General features: G+C 47.3%; 1 protein-coding gene across 5 annotated transcripts in view; it reads right to left on the bottom strand.

The window, feature by feature from the left end:
* LOC137427844 (transmembrane channel-like protein 5) overlaps positions 1-27231 on the bottom strand; it is a 169982-nt gene that overhangs the window by 14639 nt on the left and 128112 nt on the right. For all 5 annotated transcript variants that reach the window (XM_078777722.1, XM_068117611.2, XM_068117610.2 and 2 more), the window contains 7 exons: positions 19113-19297; positions 16772-17023; positions 16330-16505; positions 16093-16237; positions 15708-15860; positions 2035-2195; positions 1811-1919 (listed from right to left, as the gene is read on the bottom strand). In XM_078777722.1, coding sequence (XP_078633848.1) covers positions 1811-1919; positions 2035-2195; positions 15708-15860; positions 16093-16237; positions 16330-16505; positions 16772-17023; positions 19113-19297 — 1181 coding nt within the window. The remainder of the gene's footprint in view (positions 1-1810; positions 1920-2034; positions 2196-15707; positions 15861-16092; positions 16238-16329; positions 16506-16771; positions 17024-19112; positions 19298-27231) is intronic.

The raw sequence follows: 27231 nt of genomic DNA, 5'->3' as shown, positions 1-27231 counted from the left end.
GTGGTTGTCGAGAAACAGCGGTCACAGACAAACACACAGACACACAGACACACAGACATGCACACACACACACACACACAGAGATTACTGGAATTATAGATAGATGTACTTAAAGTTATAATGAAACAAGATGTTATCTAGGTCAGCACCACATCACGTCGGCCCGGTCAGCACCACACCACGTCGGCCCGGTCAGCACCACATCACGTCGGCCCGGTCAGCACCACACCACGTCGGCCCGGTCAGCATCACACCACATCGGCCCGGTCAGCACCACACAACGGCGGCCCGGTCAGCACCATACCATGGTGGCCTGGTCAGCACCATACCACGTCGGCCCGGTCAGCACCACACCACGTCGGCCCGGTCAGCACCACACCACATTGGCCCGGTCAGCACCACACCACGTCGGCCCGATCAGCACCACACCACGTCGGCCCGGTCAGCACCACACCACGTCGGCCCGGTCAGCACCACACCACGTCGGCCCGGTCAGCACCACACCACGTCGGCCCGGTCAGCACCACACCACATCGGCCCGGTCAGCACCACACCACATCGGCCCGGTCAGCACCACACCACATCGGCCCGGTCAGCACCACACAACGGCGGCCCGGTCAGCACCATACCATGGCGGCCCGGTCAGCACCACACCACATCGGCCCGGTCAGCACCACACCACATCGGCCCGGTCAGCACCACACAACGGCGGCCCGGTCAGCACCACACCACATCGGCCCGGTCAGCACCACACCACATCGGCCCAGTCGGCCCGGAGCCTGGCGCGAAGTCCAAGGACATCAGCACGTCATCCGAAAACAGCTCCGGTTGGTGTGAACCACTCGGTCAATGGCGCGTTATGAGATGGCGCGTTGCCATGTCATTGGCTTGACATGGTGGTGCATAATGCAAGTAATGTGGAAAATAGCCATTTATTGTTGATACACTATCCTTGTTGAGTGTCAAAATTAGATTTTCAGTTACCTTGATGTAATTTCATGTTGTCAGGTTGTCACAGTTTACAACTGACATGTTTGATGTGTTTCTGTTATTTGTTCTCAGCTTTCATAGATTTTAGAAAGACTGGTATCATGTAAAGAATTTCTGTCATGCAAACTATCATTTATTATGGAAAAGTAACAAGTATCTTATGATTTCCATACATTGTCGCTTATGTCACGTCCGTCACACTGAGGTGATATTGCCTTTAATGTTAAAATACACTGTACTTGGTGAACTAAGAGGGGTATATCGTATAAAGACATGAGGCATACAATAGATTTTGAGAGTATTTTGTGCTCATGACCCCTAAAATTTGCCAGAGGAAAACCTTTCATGGTAGATTGTGGTAGAGGGACACAATATGGCAACACCAGCAAACCAATGTTACATTTTTCCATCACAGACTTACACTTAGTATTTTTTTCTGATAGTTTTCACCCCTCTGCATCTTCAAATGCCAAGAAAATAATATTAATTAGAGGTAAACATTGCTAGGCACATGATCTTATCAGTGTGACAGACGTGACATAAGATATTGAATTGTCTAATTCACAAGCCTACATTTTAAAAGCAAGGCAAGTCGTTATCTTCTAATCATTATTTTTGTACACGTGGACCCTCATACTCTAAAATAAAGCAACAGACAAACTGTTTAAAGGTAGAAAATTTTCCACTGCTGATTTTTACATAAGTGTTGCATTTTTCGTGACTTCACTCATATGCAGTTCCAATCTACACATCTTCCAACAGAGAACCACCAATGCCTATAGCAGATGACAAAATCCGACAGATATCCCTCCCCTTTTACCGTTACGTCAGGCTCAACAAGTGTGACGTTGGATCGCTTCTCCTTTGCCACATCGTGCAGCCAGTAATAACACAGGATGCCGAGGATACACAGCCTCAGGATGACGTTTCTACGAGGTTATTGGCAAACGATACTTGGCATTAGAAATGACAATACTGGAAGCAAAATGTCCACCATGCCAAACAAACGTGATGAAGCACGAGGAATAACGATCGAAAACTCACCTAAAAATGTTGACGGCTATGTAGTGACGAGGGTACTTGTAGTCTTCGAGAAGCGACAGGATCGAGAACAAGAGTGGGGCTACCACATTGAAGGAGCACACGGCGATGGGCATAAGCAGAAGCCGGGCCTCAGTGGCCGAGTCTTGCACATTGCTCTCTGGCTGCGGACCGAACAGAGCAGGTGAAGGTGTTCATTCAGGTGCAAGTACAAGAAAAGTGGAAAACATGACATATGTAAACAGACCGCCATGAACAGTGAATGTTTACTGTCGATAGATAGAAGAAAAAAAAACCAACACAAAAAACAGAAGGACAGAACAATGAAAGCAACATGAAGAAAATACAAAATAAACTAGATATCTGTGATCACAAAGCAATCGCCAATGGTAAGCCGGGGGAGGCTTACCCTTGGCGACCGCCCGCGACTTATCCCACGATTCATATATGGCCATATTATTTTCGGACCGTCATATGACCTTGACCTTCAACACTTAGGAATAGAGTGTAAAATAAGAAAACGTGTCGCCATCTGTCCATAAAACTCAACATCATGAAAATCGGAGGAAAATTATTCAAGTTATGATCAAAAAGGTTTTTTTTTTGTTCGAAAAACAATCCGAAAAAAAATTGGTTAAGGACACACAACAAATATCAGGTGCACAATTTCAGTGCAGGTAAACTATTGAATGTCTTGTCTTTGAAGGCCAAGCAGTCTTCAAGATTCCGCATTGGCAAAACTGACGGTGACAAACTTTTTCTTCAGACTGCCATTTGACCTTGACCTTTAACCCGGAGGGGTATGATGCAAATTAGGTGTAAATGCACTTTAGTCTAGGCTACCTATAAGAGAGAAATGTTGTTTTGATCGGACAAATCTTAATCAAGTTATGGTGAAAGATGTTAAAATTAATATAATTAAGTCATGACCTTAAAAATTAGGTCTCGGTCAAAAAAATATGTCAACCACAGAAGCTTTTTATTCACATTATTCATGCAAAACTAAATTTTGAAAGTCCCAGCTGGCTTCGAGAAATCTCAAATTGGGTGTATTTGGTGTGCAGGCAGAAAAAGAAAAAGAAATTCTAAATGGTGGTTTCGTACTCATAGGGGTCGAAGAAACTTTGTGGTAGCATTAAAAATTGTGGGCACTAATTGTAGAAAGTCTAGAAGGGATTTCATTTTATAAACGTCGGATCGGTCAGTGTTCTCAACCATCATGGCTGCTGCAGATGTTCCACACACAAAGCAAGTATGTCATGGTTATCCTTCCAGCCCAAAATTGATCAATAACCAAGAGGGGCACACAATCACCTACTGTCTGTCCGGCCTGGACTTGTCTCGACCCAGATATACACTGTCATCCTGGGGTTTCACCTGCAAGGTGAGGCATCAATATGTGCTTCGTACATTTGATGGACGTTAAGCCGGCTGACCCGTCGAACAGCACCAGTCATTGGTGGACGTTGAAGATCCCACCATGTCTCTTGTGAAGAGTAGGAGAGCCATCACTCTCCTAGGCACCCTGAACACCCTGAACCCTGAACGAGTAGGCACCCTGAACAAATTACAAATTCCTGCCTGGACTGCGGGCCACAAGTGGTCTGGTCTTCTTGGACACGCTTTGAGACCACGTTCCACTGCTCACTCACCACCTTAGAGTGCGGTTGAGGTCTGATTCAGCAGCTCCAACACGATAAATAAATTCACATTCTCAGGTTGTTCGCCTGTCAGAAGTGAACGGCAGACTTCGGCTAGGTAGGGTAACCAAGAGATTTTTTGTGTATACAGTGTAAAAGTTAAAGGAGGATGAAGAACACAGGACGGATCAGGATGTACCAGAACGGAAAGAATAGCAGAAAGAGGTTATTAGTCAGGAGAATATGTAGTCAAACAGGAGTGTGTCATGACATGAGTCATGTTTTTTATGACTGTTTTATGACTGTTTATGACAAAACAGGAGTGTGTCACTACGGATTTTTATGTTAAGAAAATAGGCCTTTTATGTTTTGAAAAGCGGAAATATATTTTTTTTATGTGAAAAAATCCCGAAATATTTTTTTCCCCCGTTTTATTCATTTTTTATTATTACCAAGTTTTTCAGAAATCAGTCAAAAAAAGAACAAAAAATGGTAAGCTTTTTCCTGCACAACATTAAGCACTCTGGGCTAGTAAACAGGTAAAAAGTGACGTTCAGGTACCTTTATTGCAACCGCATTGTTTGATAAGTAGAGGACTAGAAGAAATTGACAAGACCCTTTTAGGAACGGTTAAAGTAGGTGTTTGAAATCATTATCTTGGTAATGTTCTCCTTGGTGAGGTGGTGTCGGCGGTCGGTGAGGACGTTTCTGTAGACGGAGAAGGACCTTTCCACGTCGACGCTGACGATGGGGCAGTACCTCAAGAGGGGGATGTCGGCAAGCTTGACTCCAGCCGGCACACCAACCTCAGATCCGTGCTGATCTCCATCCAGGATCAAAGCCACTGTCCTCAGCACACCAATGTCGGGATTGCGCTGCAGCACCGCCTTGAACTTGGTGAGCAGGATCTCCTTACGGCAGCCTCGGATCTTTTCGAGCTCCTCCTTGGCCTGATCAAGGAGCTGGAAGGCCTTGGCCAGCTCCATGCCGGCCTCCTCCAGCTGCTTAAGGATCTTCGGGATGAACGACACGTGGGCATTTAAGAAGACCAAACTGAGCTTGATGTCCGCCTTTCCGAACAGGTCCTTGGCACTCCGGATTGCCATCGCGTCGTCATCGTTCAGCTGGTCCACAATGTCCTTGACGGCCTCGAAGTGCTCGGCGTAAAACACCGCGGCGTCGATCCACGTCCCCCACCGAGTCAGAATGGGCTCCGGGGGGAGAGAAAGATTGGGCTGCTGCTCCTTCCAAAAGACAACACGCGACGGGGCTTTGACGAACACCTTCTTCGTCGTGGCAATCAGGTCGTTGACGTCCTTGAACATTTCTCGGACCGTCTCGCAGACACGGTGGAGCGCGTGGGCAACGCAAGTCACATGCAGCAAGTCCGGAAAGAGTTCCTTCAGGGCATGGCCGGCCTTGATCATATAGGCCGCGGCGTCGCTGACGAGGACCTTGAGGCACTCCGGCTTGAAATCAGGCCAAAGATAGCGCAGCGTGTCATTGACTGCACGCACGATCTCCCCGGAGTTGGTCTTCTCCAGAAACATGCACTGGACGAGGTGGGGACGAAAGTACCCCTCCTTGGACAAGCGTCCCGTGATGATGTTGGCCACATATCGACCTGCCGAATCGGTCGTCTCGTCGACGGACAGCCAGATGGGCTGCTGTCCGAGGTCGGCACGGATCCCCGCCAAGGCCTCGTCGTAGCACTTGTCGAGGTAGTGCTTTCGAATCCAGCTTTCATCGGGGATCTGGAGAGTGATGTGCTTCTCCAGGAACGACCAGAGGGCAGGGTTTTCCAATTTCGACCATGGGATGCCAGCGGCCAGCATGGCCTGGCACAGCTCCTGAGCCACGACGTCGCACTTGTGCCTCTTTCCGCCACCAAAGTCCTCCATGGTGGCTTGCGTGACCGTCCTCTTCTTCTTCAAGGCCAAGTTGCTCTTGTGGCGGTCTCCTCGGACATGTTGGGCCAGCTCAGACTTCTGCTTCGCCCGGAAAGTCTTTTCACAAGCTCGACAGAAAGCCGTGTCACTCGACACGTACTTGAAGGTGGCCCCATCGCCGCCAGCGTTGAATTCCTTCAGCCACTTGTCACGAAGAGCAGCACTCATCTTGATAGGAGACTTGTTCACACTTTGTGTACACTCTCTCACTGTAGTACACCGCCTCACTGCTGTACACGCTGGGGACGCAACGCACGCAAGTGGACGCAACGTTTTGTTTTTGAGATCGATCGCAGTTAAAAATTTCGAACGCAGTTAAAAATTTCGATCGGTTTAAAATTTCGAAAAATTCCCTAATTTTTTTTTAGCGTTGCCAGACATTTTCGACCAAAAAGGGCATTTTATTTTATTTTTCCCGAAAAAGGGCGAAATTCTTTTTTTCTCCGAAAATAGCAAAATAATTTTTTTGCGCGCAAAAAAGCCGTTTTATGTGAAAAAATATTTTTTATTTTTTCACATAAAAATCCGATGTGCAGTCATGACTGCTGTTTAAAACTAAACAAAGAAATCTGGAGGAATCCCGACGTCCTTGAAGCATTCTATGCTGATCGCACCCACCACAGAATAACGGACCAGTATCTAGATCTACTGTAATCTATATCTATCTATAATTCCATTAATCTCTGTGTGTATGTGTGTATGTGTGTATGTGTGTATGTGTGTATGTTTGTCTGTGACCGCTGTTTCTCGACAACTACCGGTCCGATATACTTGAAACTTGCCAGGTATATTGCTGGGGACCCGAGGATGTGCCTTTTCAAGGTTTGAAATTAATCGGACAAGTAGTTACCGAGCTATGGCGATTTAGCCGTTCGCCGTTCGCTTTGGCGTTGCGAATGAACCAAACCATTTCATGTAAATAGAGGGGGGTGGTTCTGTGGTCGTTGCGAATGGACCAAACCATTCATGTAAATAGAGGGGGGGGTTCTGTGGTCGTTACTGCCACGTGGTTTCAAAGTTTTTTTTTGTTGTTGTTGTTTGCACGCATGTTTTTTCTATCTATAATTCCATTAATCTCTGTGTGTATGTGTGTATGTGTGTATGTGTGTATGTGTGTATGTGTGTATGTGTGTATGTTTGTCTGTGACCGCTGTTTCTCGACAACTACCGGTCCGATATACTTGAAACTTGCCAGGTATATTGCTGGGGACCCGAGGATGTGCCTTTTCAAGGTTTGAAATTAATCGGACAAGTAGTTACCGAGCTATGGCGATTTAGCCGTTCGCCGTTCGCTTTGGCGTTGCGAATGGACCAAACCATTTCATGTAAATAGAGGGGGGGGTTCTGTGGTCGTTGCGAATGGACCAAACCATTCATGTAAATAGAGGGGGGGGGTTCTGTGGTCGTTACTGCCACGTGGTTTCAAAGTTTTTTTTTGTTGTTGTTTGCACGCATGTTTTTTTGCACCCACGTACGGGCACGCCCTAGGATGTTTACACACACACACCCCTACACAAAATTTTTTTTTTTTTTTTTTTTGGCAAGGAACGGGCACCCACGTACGGGCACGTCCTAGCTTATATATAGTACGGGCATGCCCTAGTACCCCCAAAGACGATAATAACATGACCCTTCCTGCCGCTCCTGCAGGGAGCTGGTGTACCAGTTAATCAAAACGTCAAAAGACATGTTCCCTACGGGGATTCGCTCGGGACAAATTAGACAGATGGGATATTTCTGAAAAAAAATACACTTACGGATGTCCCCGTGGAAGAAACAGGTAAGATATTGTTACATTTGTGGGGGTAACAATGAAATACCTTAGGAAAGTCAGAATCATATAAATTAGCATGCTCCGAGTGTCGTGAAGAAGAAGAAACCCATCGCGATGTACATAGGCAGGGTAAATGTTCAGGATAAGATTGTTTGCATGTTGCCATAAGGAGGGTGGTTTTGTGCTAATTAATTATAGGGCGTATGGTTAATAATCCCCAGCATGTATTGGCTACTTGTAATTTTCCCACAACGTTCGTATAAAACTCAGCCGGCCAGGTGATAGGCTCCATTAGGCAACCACGCCGCCAGAAACCCAGCACATTTGTCAATCGACAAGTAAACCCCGACGTCATCCAAACATTCCCGAACATATATTGGACTACGCCCCCCCGACGACTTATAACTAGGAGGCCACGCCCGGCCTTTGTGATTGGTGGAGGCGCGATGGGATGATTGAGTAGCGCTCGGTGATTGGACAGAGTGTGACGTCAGCGATCGAACATTCGAGATCGAACATTCGAAAGAAAAAAAAAGACGCACCTCTCGTGCGCGCTCGTGCAGAGAACCTTCGGAGCATTGTGGAGTTTTTGCAACGTTGAAGGAGGGGAGTGTTGTTTGACTGTGGTGTCTTTCGGGGGAGCTGGGGCGACGTTGCACTTGGCAGTGGAGGCAAGGAAGAGCTGGTTGAGTGCCTGCCTGCGCCTGGGCGTTTTCTGACGCGCGGGTTCGGCGCCATTATCAGGGCGCGTCCCGCAGAAGCGGCTACACCGGCAGCAACGACCAACGCGCCCTCGATGCACTTTGGAGCCAGAGCTGAGGGTCAGCCCTACGGTAAGGGAAGTTATTTTTATTTATCTTTCCCCCTTGTTTGTTTACGACTGAGTGGAGACGTCTCATTTCGATATGTTCATTTTACCATTATGTTCATTTTTTAAATTCCTTGCTTCATTTTAATAAATTGATTTGTGTTGCATGTTCAACTGTGTTGTGTTTCTGTGTCTGTAGGGTTCGGATTAACCCCGTGTGTTTCCAATTAGATAAGGCTTCGGGCCTTTCCCGCGCACGCCAAAGGCAATCCCACCAAGGTTCGAAATACGCCTTGGAGTTAAAGCTCGTTTCAGCTATTTGTCTGAGGCCGGTCTTCATAAGCCACGGACAGGACATTTGGTGTCAGGTAGTGCGATTCGGACACGATGGACACTCGGTGTCTGGGGAACGAGTGCGACATTCGCCGAGTGCAAATTGCACTCAGCCTTTGGAATTCAAATTTCAACGATCACCTCTCTCCCTCGGAGGGAGGATCCATTGTAGTACTGGGGTGTCCGAATTTTTAGTCAATTGGTGTGCGAAAACGCTACATCGCGTTTTCGAAAATTAAAGAAAAGTTTTTTTCTGAGGTAAATTCAGCGCGCGCGGAGAAGCTCCTCATCACGTAATGGTGGACGTGTACGAAATGGCAGAGCATCTAGATCTAGAAGGTTCCAAAGCGCAAGGAAGCGGGTCGGGGTAGAGTTTTATGAGGGTAGGATTGGAACCTCCCTCGTCCCGAGCGTTAGACCACCCTCCTCCACAATGAGGGAGCCTGAGACACAGGGAACAGCTGCGATGACCAACCAGGTCTTGTTACAGATAAAGTAAAATTGATGGAATGAAGGGCTTGGAAAACAAAATTGAGGGAATTAATGAACGATTGGAGGAAAAAATAAAAGGTATGAATTAACGAATGAGCGAACAAAGGAATGAAAGGCGGGAGATTTTTTTTTTTTTTTTTTGTATACAGAATCGAGGCTCGTGAAAGAGCTAACATTTATCACACAAAAAAATCAAACGGACAAACAAAATATATAAAAAGAGGGAGCGGTAAACAAGATGGAGAGAGAAGGGGAAGCACACAAACACAACATTTGAGAGCAGGGACATCGGGAGATGTGTGGGAGGGAGAGGGCTTGGGGGGAGGAGGCGTGGGGGAGAAGTATAAAACACAAGGACACCAATGATTTCCAGGAAAGAAGTTGGTATTTCAAAAAAGTGGATTTGGGATGAAATTAGCGGGGGTAGAAAAGATCAAGGTTTTGGATGGGGGAAGATAAAAGATGGTGGTGAACAGCTGTTTTAAAGACCTGGAGGGAGGAGTGGAATTGAAGAGAGTGAGGGAGTTTGTTCCAGAGGTGGTGAGAAAAGAGGAATGAAGGAGTGAAGGTGAGCAGAGTCTTGATTTTGGCAGTTTAACCATAAGAGGGTTGCAGGCAGATCTTGTGCGACCTGTAGGAATATTTGGGGGACAGAGCCCAGAGAGAGAGCTGGGGGGGCAAGGCCAGAGAGGAATCGGTAGAAGACGGAAAGACCACCAACCTGTCTGCGGTGAGTGAGTGAAAGGCCCTCGGAGTTAGCTTCATCGCGGGAGATTCCAATGATTCTGAACGCTTTGGTTTCAACAGCGTGAAGACGAGCTAGGTATGAGGCAGGAGCACCAGCCCAGAGCGGAGAGCAGATGAACATGATGAATGAATGATGAATGGAGAGATGAATGAACATTTGGAAAGCAAAATTGGGGAAATAACACAAGCATTGGGAGAACAAATTGATAAAATAGAGGGGAGAATGAATAATCAAATTATGGACAGACTGAGAGAATTCGAGATACAAATGGAGACTAAATTCGGGGAAATGGAGAAGGCAATGTGGATAGAATACGAGTCAAAACGGGAGGAAATGGTGTTGAAAATCGAAGAGGGTAATATATAAAATCGTGGGCCTATGTTGGCGGACCCAGGCTGTCCGAATGGGGGAAAAGTTGGAAGACAAAATTTGGGCCACTAATACAATATCAATAAAGTAACTGAGGACCTGGATGGCTATCGGACCTGCGTGGATGCCAGAATGCGACAACAGGTAGAGGAATGGGGACTCTTTAAACAACAGGGGGGGTGAATTGACTGAAGAGGTAAAAGGGTTGGAAGCCCAAATTACAGAGCAAGAGCGGGTGTTTATTAGTAAAGGCCTATGGGGGCCGCAATTGACTGGGGAGAGTATGGATGAAACGTTTCAAGAGCGGCTGAGCACCTGGGACATACTTCTTTGGTGAAAGCACCACCCTTCTTCGGTGAAAATAGTGACTTGTGGAAACATTGGCACGGGTAATCTGAGGGTTACATGCAAAATTGAAGGGGAATTTTGTGAAGCTGTGGTGGACACTGGGGCCAGTGACACCATTATAGACCCGAGTGTGTTAGAAACAAGTGTTGGAGGCTGGGACAAAATTGATAGGTAAGCAGGACACAGCCTCCAACTGGATACGGTGGCGATTGCTCCAATATTGGGCCGCGGGTTGTAGGGATGGAGTTTCGGCCAGACTGGAGGTCAATGTGGTGTTATGGAGGGCTGAGGTGTGCAGACCATGTCTTCTGGGATTGAGTCTCCTGGTGGAGCACAACTGTCGACGAAACAAATGTCTGCTGCTCTTCTTCTGCTCCAATCAGTTCTTCTGATCATGTGCTTGTTAAAGTGGATATCTCTCTGGTCATTCTCAGAGGGCCTCCTCAGCGTCGACGAGTCTGGCATTTCACTCAGGCTGACTGGCACGGTCTTCAAGCAGCCATCAATCATCTGGACTGGTCTCCCATCTCTACTGCCTCTGACATCAATTCTTCCTGGGAATTCTTCCAAAGAAAACTGCTCTCTCTCATGCACAGATTTATCCCATCTTGTCTTCAGTTGTCTTACCCTTCCTCTCGTCCATGGTACACTGAATCTTGTGGTGAGGCAGTTGCCCTGAAACAACTTGCCTTTGCCTCTTGGAAGGCTAATCCAACTGAAGGCAATCTCAGTTCCTTCCACCAAGCTCGGAACAAGTGTGTCTACCCTCAGGAGAGCCAGGAAGCACTATCTCTCCACACTCAAGAATGAACTCTCAAACCTGTCTCCTTCCTCCAAATCCTGGTGGCGTCTGGTCAAACCTGTTTCTGGCGTTTGTTCCTCCTCCATCCCCTCCCTTACCTCAAATGGCTACACAGTTGACACCGCACATGACAAAGCTGAATACCTCCACAATGTGCTTGCCTCATAATCTTGTGTCCCAAACCAATGTCTCTCTGTACCCACCTTACCCAGTTGAACTCAGCTGCTCCTGGAATCTGTGTCCTTCTCTCCTGACAAGGTGGAGAAGTTTTTGTCAAACCTCGACTCTGATTCTGCAACTGGACCAGACGGCATCAGCCAACGGGTCCTAAAATCCTGCTCTGCCACTCTATCTCACCCTCTCTCTGTTCTCTTCACCCTCTCTTTTCCTCAAGGTCATCTGCCAGCATCTTGGAAATAAGCAAACATTACCGCTTTACACAAAAAATGTGCAAAAACAGATCCTTGCAACTACAGACCAATCAGCCTGCTCCCAATTATAAGCAAAGTCATGGAATCCATCATTGCTTGGGATATCAAATCCTTCCTCTTCTCCAATGGCTTGATCTCCGATCATCAATTTGGATTCAGACCAGGTCATTCTACTCTGGACATGCTGCTTCTGCTGTCTCAACAATGGATGGAGGTCCTCAATGCCAAACAGGAAATCAGAGCTGTCTCCCTTGACATATCACATGCCTTCGATACGGCCTGGCATCCTGCTCTGCTCACCAAACTCTCCTCCTATGGTATCCATGGAAATCTCCACGCATGGCTTGCGGACTTCCTCTCTAGTCGTCGTCAACGTGCGGCCCTGAATGGATTTCTCTCATCTCCCCTTCCTGTTCAGGCTGGAGTTCCCCAAGGCAGTGTTCTGGGCCATGTGCTTTTTCTGGTCTTCATCAATGATCTCTCCGACTCTCTCGAAAATGCTCTCTATCTCTTTGCTGATGAATCCACTCTCTGCCGCTCCATTCCTCATCCCTCAGATCGGCAGTCTGCAGCCTCCTCACTCTCTGCAAAACCTGGACAAAATCACAGACTGGTCAAACAAGTGGAACATGTCTTTCAATCCTGACAAATCTCACACTCTTACTATGTCTCTCCAAAAATACCGACTGGACAACCCTCTCATCTACTTTCTTAACAATCCTCTCCAGGAAGTTCTGTCACTGAAGCTTTTGGGTATCACTATCTGCCATGATCTTTCCTGGGAAAACCACATTTCCAAGCTGGCCTCCAAAACCAGTCGCCGACTGGGCATTCTCCGTCGTGCTAAGTCCTTCCTTGGCACACCTGAGCTCCTCACCACATACAAGGCTTTCATCTGCAGCTCAATGGAATACTGTTCTCCCCTCTGGGCCGGTGCTCCTGCCTCACACCTAGCTTGGCTTCATGCTGTTGAAACCAAAGCTTTCAGAATCATTGGCATCTCTCGCGATGAAGCTAACTCCAAGGGCCTTTCACTCACTCACCGCAGGCAGGTTGGTGGTCTTTCTGTCTTCTACAGACTCCTTTCCGGCCTTGCTCCCCAAGCTCTCTCTGTGCTCTGTCCCCCAAATATTCCGACAGGTCGCACAAGATCTGCCAGCAACCCTCTTGTGGTTAAACTGCCAAAATCAAGACTCTCTGCTCACCTTCACTCTTTCATTCCTCTTTTCTCACGCCTCTGGAACAAACTCCCTCACTCTCTTCAGTCCCACTCCTCCCTCCAGGTCTTTAAAACAGCTGTTCACCACCATCTATCTTCCCACAACCAAAACCATGATCTTTTCTACACCTGTTAATTCACCCCAGATCCACTTTCTTGAAATACCAACTTCTTTCCTGGAAGTCCTTGCAGTGTCCATGTGTTTTATACTTGTCCCACCCCCCCCCCCCCCTCACCTTCCCATGCCTCCTCCCCCCCAAGCCCTCTCCCTCTCACAGATCTCTCGATGTCCCTGCTCTCAAATGTTGTGTTTGTGTGCTTCCCCCTCTCTCCCCATCTTGTCTACCTCTCCCCTTATTATAAGTTTTATGTGTCCATTTGATTTTTTGTGTGATTAATGTTAGCTCTTTCACGAGCCTCAATCTTGTATACAAAAACAAACAAACCCTGGGCAAGGTTATTTGTGGTTGGGCACTGAGGGGCTGCATTTGGTCGGACTGGGGGATCTGAGGAAGTGCAGGGGACGTGCCTGGGGGATGCCGCGCACTGTGACCGTGCCTTACAGGTCCGAGGGCGTGGGAATGGTGGAGTTGGCAGCAGGTGCTCACCACATTGGCCAGCTTGGGCTAGTGGAGCCATGGTCCTCACAGGGGGCCGAAGGATGGATGTTGGGGCACTCGTGTGCCTATGTTGGTGGTTCGGCTGCTCAACTTATCTGATAGCCCTTGCACGGTAAAAGGGTGGAGCTGTCATACCCTCGTGTGGTAAAGTTCACCGGAGGAGGCAGATTCACATGCCATGGACAGGCCATTGACTACCAGATCACACTTTTGGGAATGCTTAAAAAGTCTTTTCCTTTTTTTCCCCCATTCACTTCATTATAGTAGTATGGTAATTACAGTACGTCAGCACTCTCATTGTCATACTACTCTCGTTCCACAGGTGGTGGGAGGGGGAGGGACGAATGAGGTGAAGGTGAGCAGTGATTCTGGACTTTTGGGATTTTCACCAGAAGGAGTTAATTAATGGCAGAACACGTGGTATTTGGTAAACACCGAGGGGAGAATACAACAAAATATCGACCTCTTACCATGGCTTACGGGGGCTAACCCCCGCTCTCGCAGGCAAAAATGGCCTCAAAATGATCATTCATTCATTAATTACCAACCAATCCCCAAAAACAAATAAACGTTATTAAAAAGGTCTCTCTCAACTAAGTTTCTTTGAAAAAGCCAAAAAATTCCATGTAACGCCGCTTTAATACCCAAAATGAAACAAATATTTACATTCATCGTTCCTTCATAAAAAGTCAAAATTTCATTTTCAGGAAGTTAATAGCGTTTGGCATTTGTCAAGACGATGCATCATACATAATCTGTGGTATTTACTCACATTGACTACCAGATCACACGTCGTCCGAGAACTACCCATACTGTTCATCCAAAGCCGAGGTAAACAGTCTTCGGTTCCTTGTCTGGTGATCCCAACTGAGCACAAAGCTCATGATGCTAGGATACCAACTTCAAATCTTGTAAATATTTTCAAATGTTTGTTTGTGCGTTTGTATGTTTATGTGTTCTTTTTCACGGCCAAACCGTAGCACCTAGAGGCCCCAAATTACCTTAAACAAAATCTAATCAGCTTATTCTGTCATCTAAGTTCATCTGTTCTTATTCTGTTCATCTGTTCATCTGTTCATCTGTTCATCTGTTCTTATCTTGTTCTTATTCTGTTCATCTACATTTATGACACACAGAAAATGTGAAATTAAATATATAGGCCCTATATAGAAATTTAAGGGGCCCGTGAAGGTGGCCTACACTTTGCATTCATGGTAAGGTGCATATCATACTCGCTAGGAGATGATGATGATGATGAATAGAGATGATGGGAATAGAGCCTGTGATTGATGCTGTGAAGAGGAACAGGTTGAGATGGTTTGGTCATGTGTTGAGGAAGGATGAAAGTGACTGGTTGAGAAGAGTGATGGAAATGAATGTAGAAGGAAGTAGAAGACGGGGAAGACCGAGAAAGACTTGGCTAAAAATGGTGGAAGAAGAAATGCGGGCAAGGGGGTTAACAAGGAGAGATGCAGAAAATAGGGCAAAATGGAGAAGATTGTCATGGGGACCGCAAGGCTAACCCCCGCTCGAGTAGGGAAAATGGCCTTTAAAATGCATGTTGTTGTTGTTGTTGTTATTCTGTCATCTGACCAACTCATCCACCTAGTTTTCTCTGAGCACGTCCAAAACTTTTTGAGCTATCATGCTGTTTATTGTTTTTGTCCCTCTTTTAATGGTGAAGAATCACTTTAAAAACTCGAACGGCACTCGGTAGAGCGCATACCTCCGCCAGGCTGAACAGTTTGTTTTGTATCCCAATGATAGGCCGGATCTGGATTCGGACCTGAACCAAAATCGAATCGGCTTGTTCTTGTCACCTAACCAACTCGTCCACAAAGTTTAATCATAACTCGTTCATAACTTTTTATAACATCATGTTGTATATCGCTTTTCATCCGATCTCCCAATGGTGAAGAATCACTTAGAAATTAAATAATTCTCGTATCCGAATCCATATTCAGATCTTCACCAAAATCGAATCAGTTTGTACTTTTCACACACCCAACATGCCCACCAAATTTCATCCAAATCAGTCCATAACGTTTTGAGATATCACAGGAAACAGAAAAATAGACAGACAAACAGGGGTAAAAACAACCTCGATCTCCCTTCGGTGACGTGGAAAACAACATGAGCCCACCTTGGTTGCCTTGGAGATGAAGAAAACAGCAGCACAGCAACCAATGGTGGTGCCGAGCACAAACAACCAAACAGCGCCATGTACAGCCAGTCTCTGTGCCCTCTGTCCCAGGCTCAAGGAAAGACGTTGTCTCTTTGCCTCCGAAAGCAGTTCCTGATGAGCAAAGTACCGGTGATTATATTAGACTTTGCGGTAGCAAGTTTCGCTAACACTTTGACATCTAATCTTGCAATCAGAGGTTCAGTTCAAATTCAACCAGACATTGTGGGAAGCAGACGAGCAACGGCAGGCAGACTAGAGGCCTCACAAAGCTTCCGAAATAGCAAATTCAGCAATGTATGGGCGACCAAAAGGGAAATGCATGTGGACAATCACGTCACAGTACCCGGAACTGCGTATTGAAGTTGTGCTTCCGCAGCTGGACGGCGTGTTCATCCGTGAGTCCGAAATCCCAGCCGCTGAACACCTTGGTGGCGTAATTAACCACCGAACCAGGAACCACATAGTTCCGCCGAAACAGGGCCCCCATCCTGTTGGAAATCGAGACAAGGCTTGGAGTAGGAGTGCAAGTGGGAAGGAGACTTAAACCCACCTTCCGACCATCAGCCAACACGGGACCTACCTGTAAAGTAGACCCACGCCACAAACCAAAAGGTAGGCAGATACGGTAAAGAAGAACGAGAGCTGCATGTTGTATGGCGTGCCTGAAAGCGTGTCATTTGCAGAACTCCCATGGCCGATGCGTATGATATCGCTCGAATAGTAACCATAATAGAAGCAACTGTTTGTGAAATAACCCTGTGGAACCAGGGTAGGAAAAAAAAAAAAAAAACCCACAGGTACAAGGGGAAAATGTCAAACAAGGTGTGTACCCACATTGTTTAAACAGCATCTTCTCCACAGACCACAGTCGAAGTACGTAATCAAAATGTCAAGGTTAATGATGACAGCAACTAAACTGCGGTGAGGGAAGTTACATCGGGGACATTCAAAGTCTACCAAAGCCAACAACTTCCAGGTTAACAGGAAAAGCATTACCAAGTAGACGAGTAAAAGGAACGTACGGCGCCGGTAAGCAACTCAAGGCCAGTAAAGGAGGGCCGAGTCACAACGGGTGGTGCAAGAAGCTGCGGCAGGGTTATGAAGAAGAAGTTCACGAGGAACGAGAGGAGGTGGAAGGCCAGGAGCCAGCGCAGGAACAGGAAGTAAGAGAGAACTCCCGTGCCAAAGCGACTGTCGATGTGCCGGAGAGCCTCGCGCCATGGCACCATCAGCAGGAGTAGAGAACGGAGGGAGTCTCCAAATCGGTGCAGCGACTGCAGGGTGAAAAGCACCACATTTGCATACAAGTTCAGTCAAACCACCTTTACCCGATGTTCAATGGAGATCGCAAAAGGAATACGAGGAATCTAAGCATTTCCATTTTGCCACTCCGGCCACAAACTCATCGCAATTGGATTTCACAGCGGTTTTGAAAAATCCTCTTTGGGTCATCAGTTCAGAAGTCTCATGATTGGTGGAGGCATACCATTTCTGCAGCTTCAAGGGAAGCCAGTGTGGATTCAGGTACAGGACGATCCTCATGAAGCAAGGTGGTCATCGCAACCTGATGCTCAAAGATAATGTAATCCTGAAGTTTGATCTTTAATTTGCAGGTTTACAAGATCCATTCACATTCTTCAAACAAGAAACAGCAATCAGAGATTGCAGACCCTCACCAGGACGTGTTTGTAGTTTGTGCGGTGTTTATTAGTTGCTGTGTTCATGTGGTTTATTGAGATGATATAAACTTATACAACAAACACAACAACAACAGGCATTTTAAGGCCATTTTCCCTGCTGGAGCGGGGGTTAGCCTTGCGGTCCCCATGACAATGTTCTCCATTTTGCCCTATTTTCTGCATCTCCCCTTGTTAACCCCCTTGCCCGCATTTCTTCTTCGACCATCTTTAGCCAAGTCTTTCTCGGTCTTCCCCATCCTCTACTTCTTTCTACATTCATTTCCATCACTCTTCTCAATCAGTCACACATGACCAAACCATCTCAACCTGTTCCTCTTCAAAACATCAATCACAGGCTCTATTCCCATCATCTTTCACAATTCATCATTTGGCTTCCTCTCTCTCAACGATACTCCACACATCCACCGAACCATTCGCATTTCCACCCTTTCCAGCCTTCGTTGCTGCTCTACGTTCTTTACGCTCTACTCTACATTCTACTTCTCTACGATGATATAAACTTATGTTCAATCCAATATGGCTACCAAACCACGAGACTGATGACGTTATTATTATTATTATTATTTTCCTCCACCAATTTTTCCCGAGTTGCCGCTCAAGAAATTTCATCCTGATCGGATGAAGTTTTGTACTTGTCGAATTATGATGTCATAATAGAGGCATTTATGACATCATCATTGACATAGATGTTATTCCCCATGGAGAGTTCTTTACAATGAGCCATGTCTCAATGTTTTCTATGCAGCGCTTTCGGAGATAGAGGTGTAAAGTTTTTCGGTTTTTCCAAAATGCCTGGTGTTGGCTTAGCGGTTAGGGTGCCGGCTTGGGATCCTAGGATCCTGGGTTCGAATCCCGGTCGATCGCTGAATTAACGCCAGCGGGGTTGACTCAGCCTGTCATCCTTCGGAGGTCGGCAAATTGAGTACCAGCTTGCTGGGATGAATGATCCCGGTGTGTACCCCGGTTTAGAATAGGTACACCGTATCCCTGCGCATCGTAAGAGGCGACTAAGGGTTGGCGTCAGGAAGGGCATCCAGCCATAAAAACATTGCCTCAAACAGGGAACCATGATTGTCATGGGGCCCGCAAGGCTAACCCCTGCTCTAGCGGGGAAAATGGCCTTAAAACTATCATTCATTCATTCAAGATGGCACCCGTACCACGTGATCTATGATGTCAAAAGTATCATTTTGAAAAATCTACAGGAGGAGGTAGATCTATGGTGAAAATTTCTTGCCAATCAGACCAACGGTTGCAGAGGAAAGCATATTTATTCAGTGCGGACAAACAGACAGACAGAAAGACGGACTCAAATGCAATACCCTCTCCTTTCGCGAGGGCAACTAGAGAGTTCGCAGAACACCTTACCCCATACAGTCTTGAGAATAAGGACATGGGAAGGGCCTTTTCAACTCTTCCTTTGTGTTCCCAAGCACGATCTATACCGGCTTCGTTTGTAAGCTTTGAATAATAGGTGTAAAGGTAACCATACAAAGCCAATGGGTCAAATGGAACAGTCCAGAGATTTACCTTGTGCCAATTCCTCTTGGAGAAACAGCCAACAATGGAACGATAAACACAGAAAACCAAGGAACAAACACAGAAATAACACCATGCAGATAAAGACAATAAAGGAATATCGTCATCACCAGGTGTTGCACACCTTTGTAACATTCCAACGGAGATCGCTGCAGCAAGTGAAGCAGTACGACTTGTGCCTCGAGATTTGCCGTTGAGATACGAGATCTCGGTACTTTCGCTTGTTGGCAAGGGTATCAGGTATGCTGCGAACGGCTCGGATGAGTTCGGCCTCTGTCAGTTCGCAGAGCTCCATCACCACCGCTCGTTCTGTTGGCCACAAGCGCAATGTCTCACGTGATGGTATCACGATACCTTAAAACCGAATTACACCAGAACTTGAGACTAGAAACATTACAAGGTTCAAACGAGCCATGAGACGTCCGTTGGCATCTGTGTGTGTGCTGCTCTACATATCCAAAAGCAAACAACTGGCCAAGTTGTTTATAATAACAGAGGCTGCTGCCCAGATTTCAATCACAATAGGAGATAGCAAGCAGCGTAACCTCCAAAAAGACCAGACAACACTTGCTATCCGCATTCCAGATAGGAGTTTTTAAGTTGTTCAAGGTACCCTGGTGTTGGGCTAGCGGCTAGGGTGCCGGCTTAGGATCCTAGGATCCTAGGTTCGAATCCCGGTCGATTGCTGAATAAACGCCATGGGGGTTGACTCAGCCTGTCATCCTTCCGAGGTCGGCTAATTGAGTACCAGTTCACTGGTAATTCCCTGTTTGTCGTTAAAGGCCTCCGACATCAATTCTTCCTGGGAATTCTTCCAAAGCAAACTGATCTCTCTCATGCACAGATTTATCCCATCTCGCCTTCAATTGTCTTACCCTTCCTCCCGTCCATGGTACACTGAATCTTGTGGTGAGGCAGTTGCCCTGAAACAACTTGCCTTTGCCTCTTGGAAGGCTAATCCAACTGAAGGAAATCTCAGTTCCTTCCACCAAGCTCGGAACAAGTGTGTGTCTACCCTCAGGAGTGCCAGGAAGCACTATCTCTCCTCACTCAAGAATGAACTCTCAAACCTGTCTCCTTCCTCCAAATCCTGGTGGCGTCTGGTCAAATCCGTTTCTGGTGTTTGTTCCCCCTCCATCCCCTCCCTTACCTCAAATGGCCACACAGTTGACATCGCACGTGACAAAGCCGAATGCCTCAACTCTGTGTTCGCCTCGAAATCCTTAGTCCCAAACCCATCTCTCTCTGTTCCCACCTTTCCCAGTCGAACCCAACTGCTCCTGGACTCTGTGTCCTTCTCTCCTGACAAGGTGGAGGAGTTTTTGTCAAACCTCGACTCTGATTCTGCAACTGGACCAGACGGCATCAGCCCACGGGTCTTAAAATCCTGCTCTGCCGCTCTATCTCACCCTCTCTCTGTTCTTTTCACCCTATCTTTTGCTCAAGGTCATCTGCCAGCATCCTGGAAATCAGCTAACATTACCGCTTTACACAAAAAAGGTGCAAAAACAGATCCTTGCAACTACAGACCAATCAGCCTGCTCCCAATTATCAGCAAAGTCATGGAATCCATCATTGCTTCGGATATGAAATCTTTCCTCTTCTCCAATGGCTTGATCTCTGATCATCAATTTGGTTTCAGACCAGGTCACTCTACTCTGGACATGCTGCTTCTGCTGTCTCAACAATGGATGGAGGTCCTCAATGCCAAACAGGAAATCAGAGCTGTCTCCCTTGACATATCAAGGGCCTTTGATACGGTCTGGCACCCAGCTCTGCTCACCAAACTCTCCTCCTATGGTATCCATGGAAATCTCCATGCATGGCTTGCGGACTTCCTCTCTGGTCATAGTCAACGTGTGGCCCTGAATGGATTTCTCTCATCTCCCCTTCCTGTTCAGGCTGGAGTTCCCCAAGGAAGTGTGCTGGGCCCTGTGCTTTTTCTGGTCTTTATCAATGATCTCTCTGACTCTCTGGAAAATCCTCTCTATCTCTTTGCTGATGACTCCACTCTCTGCCGCTCCATTCCTCTTCCCTCAGATCGGCAGTCTGCAGCCTCCTCACTCTCTGAAGACCTGGACAAAATCACAGACTGGTCAAACAAGTGGAACATGTCTTTCAATCCTGCCAAATCTCACTCTCTTACTATGTCTCTCCGAAAAGATCGACTGGACAACCCTCCCATCTACTTTCTCAACAATCCTCTCCAAGAAGTTCTGTCACTCAAGCTTTTGGGTCTCACTATCTGCCATGATCTTTCTTGGGAAAACCACATTTCCAAGCTGGCCTCCAAAGCCAGTCGCCGTCTGGGCATCCTCCGTCGTGCGAAGTCCTTCCTCGGCACACCTGAGCTCCTCACCATTTACAAGGCTTTCATCCGCAGCTCAATGGAATACTGTTCTCCCCTATGGGCTGGTGCTCCTGCCTCACACCTGGCTCGGCTTCACGCTGTTGAATCCAAAGCTTTCAAAATCATTGGAATCTCCCGCGATGAAGCTATCTCTGAGGGCCTTTCACTCACTCACCGCAGGCAGGTAGGTGGTCTTTCTGTCTTCTACCGACTCCTCTCCGGCCTTGCTCCCCCAGCTCTCTCTGTGCTCTGTCCCCCAAATATTCCTACAGGTCGCACAAGATCTGCCAGCAACCCTCTGATGGTTAAACTGCCGAAATCTCGGCTCTCTGCTCACCTTCACTCTTTCATTCCTCTTTTCTCCCGCCTGTGGAACAAACTCCCACACTCCCTTCAATCCCTCTCCTCCCTCCAGGTCTTTAAAACAGCTGTTCACCACCATCTCTTATCTTCCCCCATCCATAACCTTGATCTTTTCTACCCCCACTAATTCACCCCAGATCCACCTTGTTTGAAATTCCAACTTATTTCCTGGAAATCCTGGCAGTGTCCATATGTTTATACCTCTCCCACCCCCCCCCCTTCACATGCCTCCCCCCCTTCACATGCCTCCCCCCCTTCACATGCCTCCCCCCCAAAGCCCTCTCCCTCCCACAGATCTCTCGATGTCTCCATGTCTCTCGGTCCCTGCTCTCAAATGTTGTGTTTGTGTCCTTCCCCCTCTCTCCCCATCTTGTCTACCGCTCCCGATGTTATTTGTTTTATGTGTCTGTTTGTCTTTCTGTGTGATTAATGTTCGCTCTTTCACGAGCCTCGATCTTGTATACAAAAAAAAAAAAAAAAAAAAAAAAAAAAAGGCGGCAAAAAGGGTTGGCGCCAGGAAGGGCATCCGGCCGTAAAATATTGCTTCAAAAAGGGGACCGAAAAACAACAACAACCACGGTTCCCGAAAAAGGCCAACCCCCGCTTTGCGGGGAAAAATGGCCTCTAAAGGTGTTTTTTTTTTTTTTTTTTTAAGGTGCCGGCATGAACTCGCCTCCTCTTCACGAAGGGCACTGTAACGTATTATTCTGACTTGTATTTGCATTGTTGTTGTGGTTTATCGGACGCGCTTATTCGTCAGACACGAGTGAATCATCACCGCGTCAATAAACGCGTTTTCCGCTTCCGGCACGATGGAGTCTGCTTGAGTTCGTTACATGGTGTCAGAAGTTCGTTGATATTCACGCCATAAGCCGCCATTCGTCTCCATAAATATGGCATCTCCGAACTTTGATCATCCCTCGATCGACTGGGAGAGTCTGGATCTCTACCAGGAGTTTTGCCGGTTCAGAAATCACGTCAGTTTTGTCTTGTCAGGGCCGCTCGCAGACATAACGAAGCCTCGTCAAGCAGGATGGCTCGGAACGTGGATCGGCGAACAAGGTCGTCAAATCTACCAAACTCTATCTTGGGAGGAAGGAGAGAAAGACGACCCGCAGGAAGTGCTGAACAAATTCCAGAACTATGTGCAGCCCAGAAAGAACAAAAGAGTTGCCAGACACCGACTGAAACAAAGGCGCCAGCGGAGTGGTGAGTCTTTTGATCATTTCATAAAAGATCTGAGGATAATTCTCATGGATTGCGATTACCAAGACCCAGACGACATAATCGTCGATTGCATCATTGATGGCAGCCATGATAAGAGGGTCCAAGAGAAATTAATCGATAGGGGTGAGGAGCTCTCACTAGCTAAAGCTATAGAAATTGGCCAACAGCTAGAGCTCTCGCAGAAACATATGAGAATAGTCCGAGATGAAGATGCTCTCATCTCAGCCCTCAGATCTGAAAACGAACGAACTCAGCACCAGACTCAACGTTGTAAGAGCAAGCCTGATAGGCATACACAAGCCACCGAGCTGTTCAAAGCTGAGAATCGGTTTCGGAATGACGGTCCCTGCAGCAAATGTGGCCAGTCAGTGCACAGGCAAGCCAAGTGTCCAGCAATTAATTCTAGCTGCTCCTACTGCAAGAAGCCTGGTCACTGGTTTGCGGCGTGTCGGAAGAGACTGCGCGACCTAAAGTCCCTTGATGAGGAGACCAGTCTAGATCATGTAGATCTTCCTCAAGAACTCGTCAAGGAATCTGAAATTTTAAGGATCTCTGCTCTACAACCAAGCATCAATACGGCTACTCATGACAAGTGGGCACAGACCGTCACGTTGCTGGGTCAGCCGACTCGGTTCCGGATTGACACGGGTGCAAGGTGCAACACACTAACACTCAACGACTACCAGTTAGTCCAGCACCTCGCAGGCGATCTACAATCGTCGCATAAAGTTCTTAAAACATACTCGAACCATACTATCCATCCTGTCGGTACCGTGTCACACCCTCTCTCTCACAAAAACAAGACCGTTAGAGCCAGTTTTGAGGTCATTGACCTCGATCAGGAGAATGTAATGTCAGGCGCTACCTCGGAAGCCCTAGGCCTCATTGTCAAGCTCGATAAGTTGTCTCTTGTTCAGCCTCTAGTCAATGTGTCTCAGGAAGCAGTAATCTCTGAGTTTCCAGAAGTTGCCAAGACAACTGGAACTCTTCCCGGAACTTATCGGATCAAGCTTGTAGAAGGGTCACAGGGAGTAGTTCACGCTCCTCGCAGACAGCCTGCAGCATTGAGAGAGCAAATAGTTGACAAGCTACAAGAGATGGTCACCGAAGGTCACATCGCGAAGGTAGAACGACCGACTGAGTGGGTGAGTTCCATGGTAGTAGCTCTTCGCAACGGCAAAGTCCGCATCTGTATAGACCCCAAAGACTTAAACAAGTGCACAAAACGTGAGCACTACCCAATGAGAACTGTTCAGGAAGTTTTAGCTCAAATCCCTGGAGCCAAAGTATTTTCTGTGCTTGACGCCCGCAGTGGGTTCATGCAAATTCGCCTTGACGAGCCTTCTTCATTCTTGACCACGTTCAATACACCTGTAGGGAGATACCGCTGGCTGCGTCTCCCTTATGGATTGAGGTGCTCGCCGGAGATATTCCAGCGAATCATGGACCAGATGCTAGAAGGGATAGAATGGGCAACAGCGGTAATGGATGACATTTTAGTTGCTGGTCGTGACATCACCCACCACGACTGTGTACTGAAGCGAGTTATGCAACGAGCTACAAGTTATAACCTGCAACTAAACTTCCGAAAATGCCTCATCCGGCGAACCTCAGTCCCTTATGTAGGCCACCTGCTTACTGCAGAAGGAGTGCTACCAGATCCATTCAAGACGAAGGCAGTTGAGAAAATGCCACGTCCAACAGACAAACAAGGCGTCAAGCGTTTCCTTGGATTCGTTCAGTATTTAGGGAAGTTTATCCCCAACCTAAGTGACACAAGCAAGCCTCTCCGTGATCTCTGCAAGGCGGACGTGGAGTTCTCCTGGCAGTCAGCTCAGGAGCTGTCCTTCAAGAAGCTGAAGCAAGCATGTATTTCGGCCCCGGTCCTTCAGTACTACGATGTAAGTCAGCCAGTTGAAATACAAGCCGATGCCAGCCAAAACGCTGTAGGAGCCTGTTTGCTCCAGAATGGCAACCCTATAGCGTTCACATCACGCAGTATGACCGATACTGAGTGTCGCTACGCTATGATTGAGAAGGAAATGCTCTCAATCGTCCATGCAACAGAAGCATTTCACTACTATATCTTTGGAAAATCAGTAGTGGTATATAATGACCATAAACCCCTTGAGGAAATCTTCAAGAAGCCTCTCCTATCTTCTCCCATGCGTTTACAGCGTATGTTGCTCAAGCTTCAACGGTATGACTTGGAGGTTAACTACTGCCGTGGTTCTGAGATGGTGCTCCCCGACACATTGTCCCGTGCACCTCTACCGGACACCGACTCAGAAGCTGGGAAAGACCTTGAGCCTGTGAACATGTTCCAGTTCCTTGCGATCACGAGTGGGAAATACCTCGAAATCCAGGAAGCTACTCTGAGTCAAATGAGCCTTCTCTGCGGTGTCATTGCAAGTGGATGGCCTGACTCCCGAAAGGAAGTCCCAGCACAGGTCCGTCCGTACTTTGACTCCAGAATGCAATTGGCAGTCTCAGACAGTGTTGTCTACAAAGGCATGCGCCTTGTCATCCCGCCAAGCCTCAGACCCAGAATGCTGAGCTTGATTCATGAATCGCACCTCGGAGTGAACAAGTGTAAGCAGCGTGCTCGCGAGGTCATGTATTGGCCCTCAATGAACTCTGACATCGAAGAAACTGTACGGAATTGTTGCAAGTGTGCAGAGTATCAAAGCGCTCAGCAACGGGAGCCTCTCTTGCCGACTTACACGCCTGATCTTCCATTCATCGAAGTTGGAAGCGACGTTTTTGACTTCGAATCAAAGCAGTATTTGCTCACGGTCGATTATTACTCCAAGTTTGTGTAGGTGGATTGCCTCAAGGACATTACAGCTCGCTCGGTAATCGAAGCTCTCAAGCAGCAGTTTTGTCGACATGGTATTCCAGAGAAGCTGCGAAGCGATTCCGGAAGTCAGTACACGTCAGAGGAATTTTCTCAGTTTTGCAAAGAATATGGCATAACTCACGACATTGTGTCCCCCAAGCACCAACGTGCCAATGGAGAGGCAGAAAGAGCGATCCAGACAGTGAAAAGGCTCTGGAAGAAGTCAGCAGATAAGTACTTAGCCCTGCTAGACTACCGCACCACTCCACTTGAAGGAATAAACTTGTCCCCGGCTCAGCTCCTAATGGGAAGACGCCCCAGAAACACACTGCCTTGCAACCGCACTCTTCTCATGCCTGCGCGGTATGACCATCACCTTGTGAGATCACGCCTTGACACACAGAAGGAGAAACAAAAATACTATCATGACAAGCCATCTATGTCAGATTTGCCACCGCTCCAGCCGGGAGACAGTGTTAGGATGTTGCCAAACCCGGAGGCCAGGCATTGGATTCCGGCTGTAGTTGAGGCGCGCCACAACAGCCCCCGGTCATATTTGCTGAGGACCCCAAACAATGTGTACCGGCGTAACAGGCTCCATCTCCGCAGAGTGCCTCATTCAGCCAATGTTGGCCCGGTGGGAAGTCAGCCACTCTCTCGCTTTTACTCTTCCCAGGACATGAGGGACTTCCCTGATCCCACCACTCAACAGGACACCCCAGTGGGGAACTGCTGCAAGTCCCCAAGTCCAAGTGAGCAAGCATCTGAATCCCAAAGTCTCCCAACAGTGTCATCGCCTCGAGCCACTGCATCTCCCAGAAATACCAAGTTCATCACAAGGAGCGGCAGAGCGGTTAACCCTCCCAGACGTCTGGATCTTTAAATTTAAATCAATTGATTCACGTGATCTGAATGTGATGCTGTTTGTTAATTAATTCAGTGTAAGTTTTACTTTATAGAGTTATTTGCTTTGCTGGTTTCCTTTAAAGTGGCTTCCTTGAAAGAAAGGAGGATGTAACGTATTATTCTGACTTGTATTTGCATTGTTGTTGTGGTTTATCGGACGCGCTTATTCGTCAGACACGAGTGAATCATCACCGCGTCAATAAACGCGTTTTCCGCTTCCGGCACGATGGAGTCTGCTTGAGTTCGTTACAGGCACCGTGCGATATTTTATTACAACCCAACAAGTAACGCCAGCAAATGAGAAGCCAGGTTCAACATCCAATCCGAGGAGCAGTACACAGACTGATGTCTCACCCTGTCTATGAAATACCAGGATGACAGTTTAGCTGGGTTGAGATCCAACCCAGGCTAGACAACTCAGAAGTGAGGCTGCATACCTTTCGTCTATCCTACCAGCACGCAATTTATCAGTAACTAGAATGGTCACGACGTCGACTGATATGCCTCCGCCCACATTATTACAATACTTGTACCAAGTTTGATTTAAATACATTCAGC

The sequence above is a fragment of the Myxine glutinosa genome, chromosome 5 (assembly GCF_964187855.1).
Source record: "Myxine glutinosa chromosome 5, kmMyxGlut1.1, whole genome shotgun sequence".
NCBI lineage: Eukaryota > Metazoa > Chordata > Myxini > Myxiniformes > Myxinidae > Myxine > Myxine glutinosa.
This window is presented reverse-complemented; position numbering and strand designations above follow the sequence as displayed.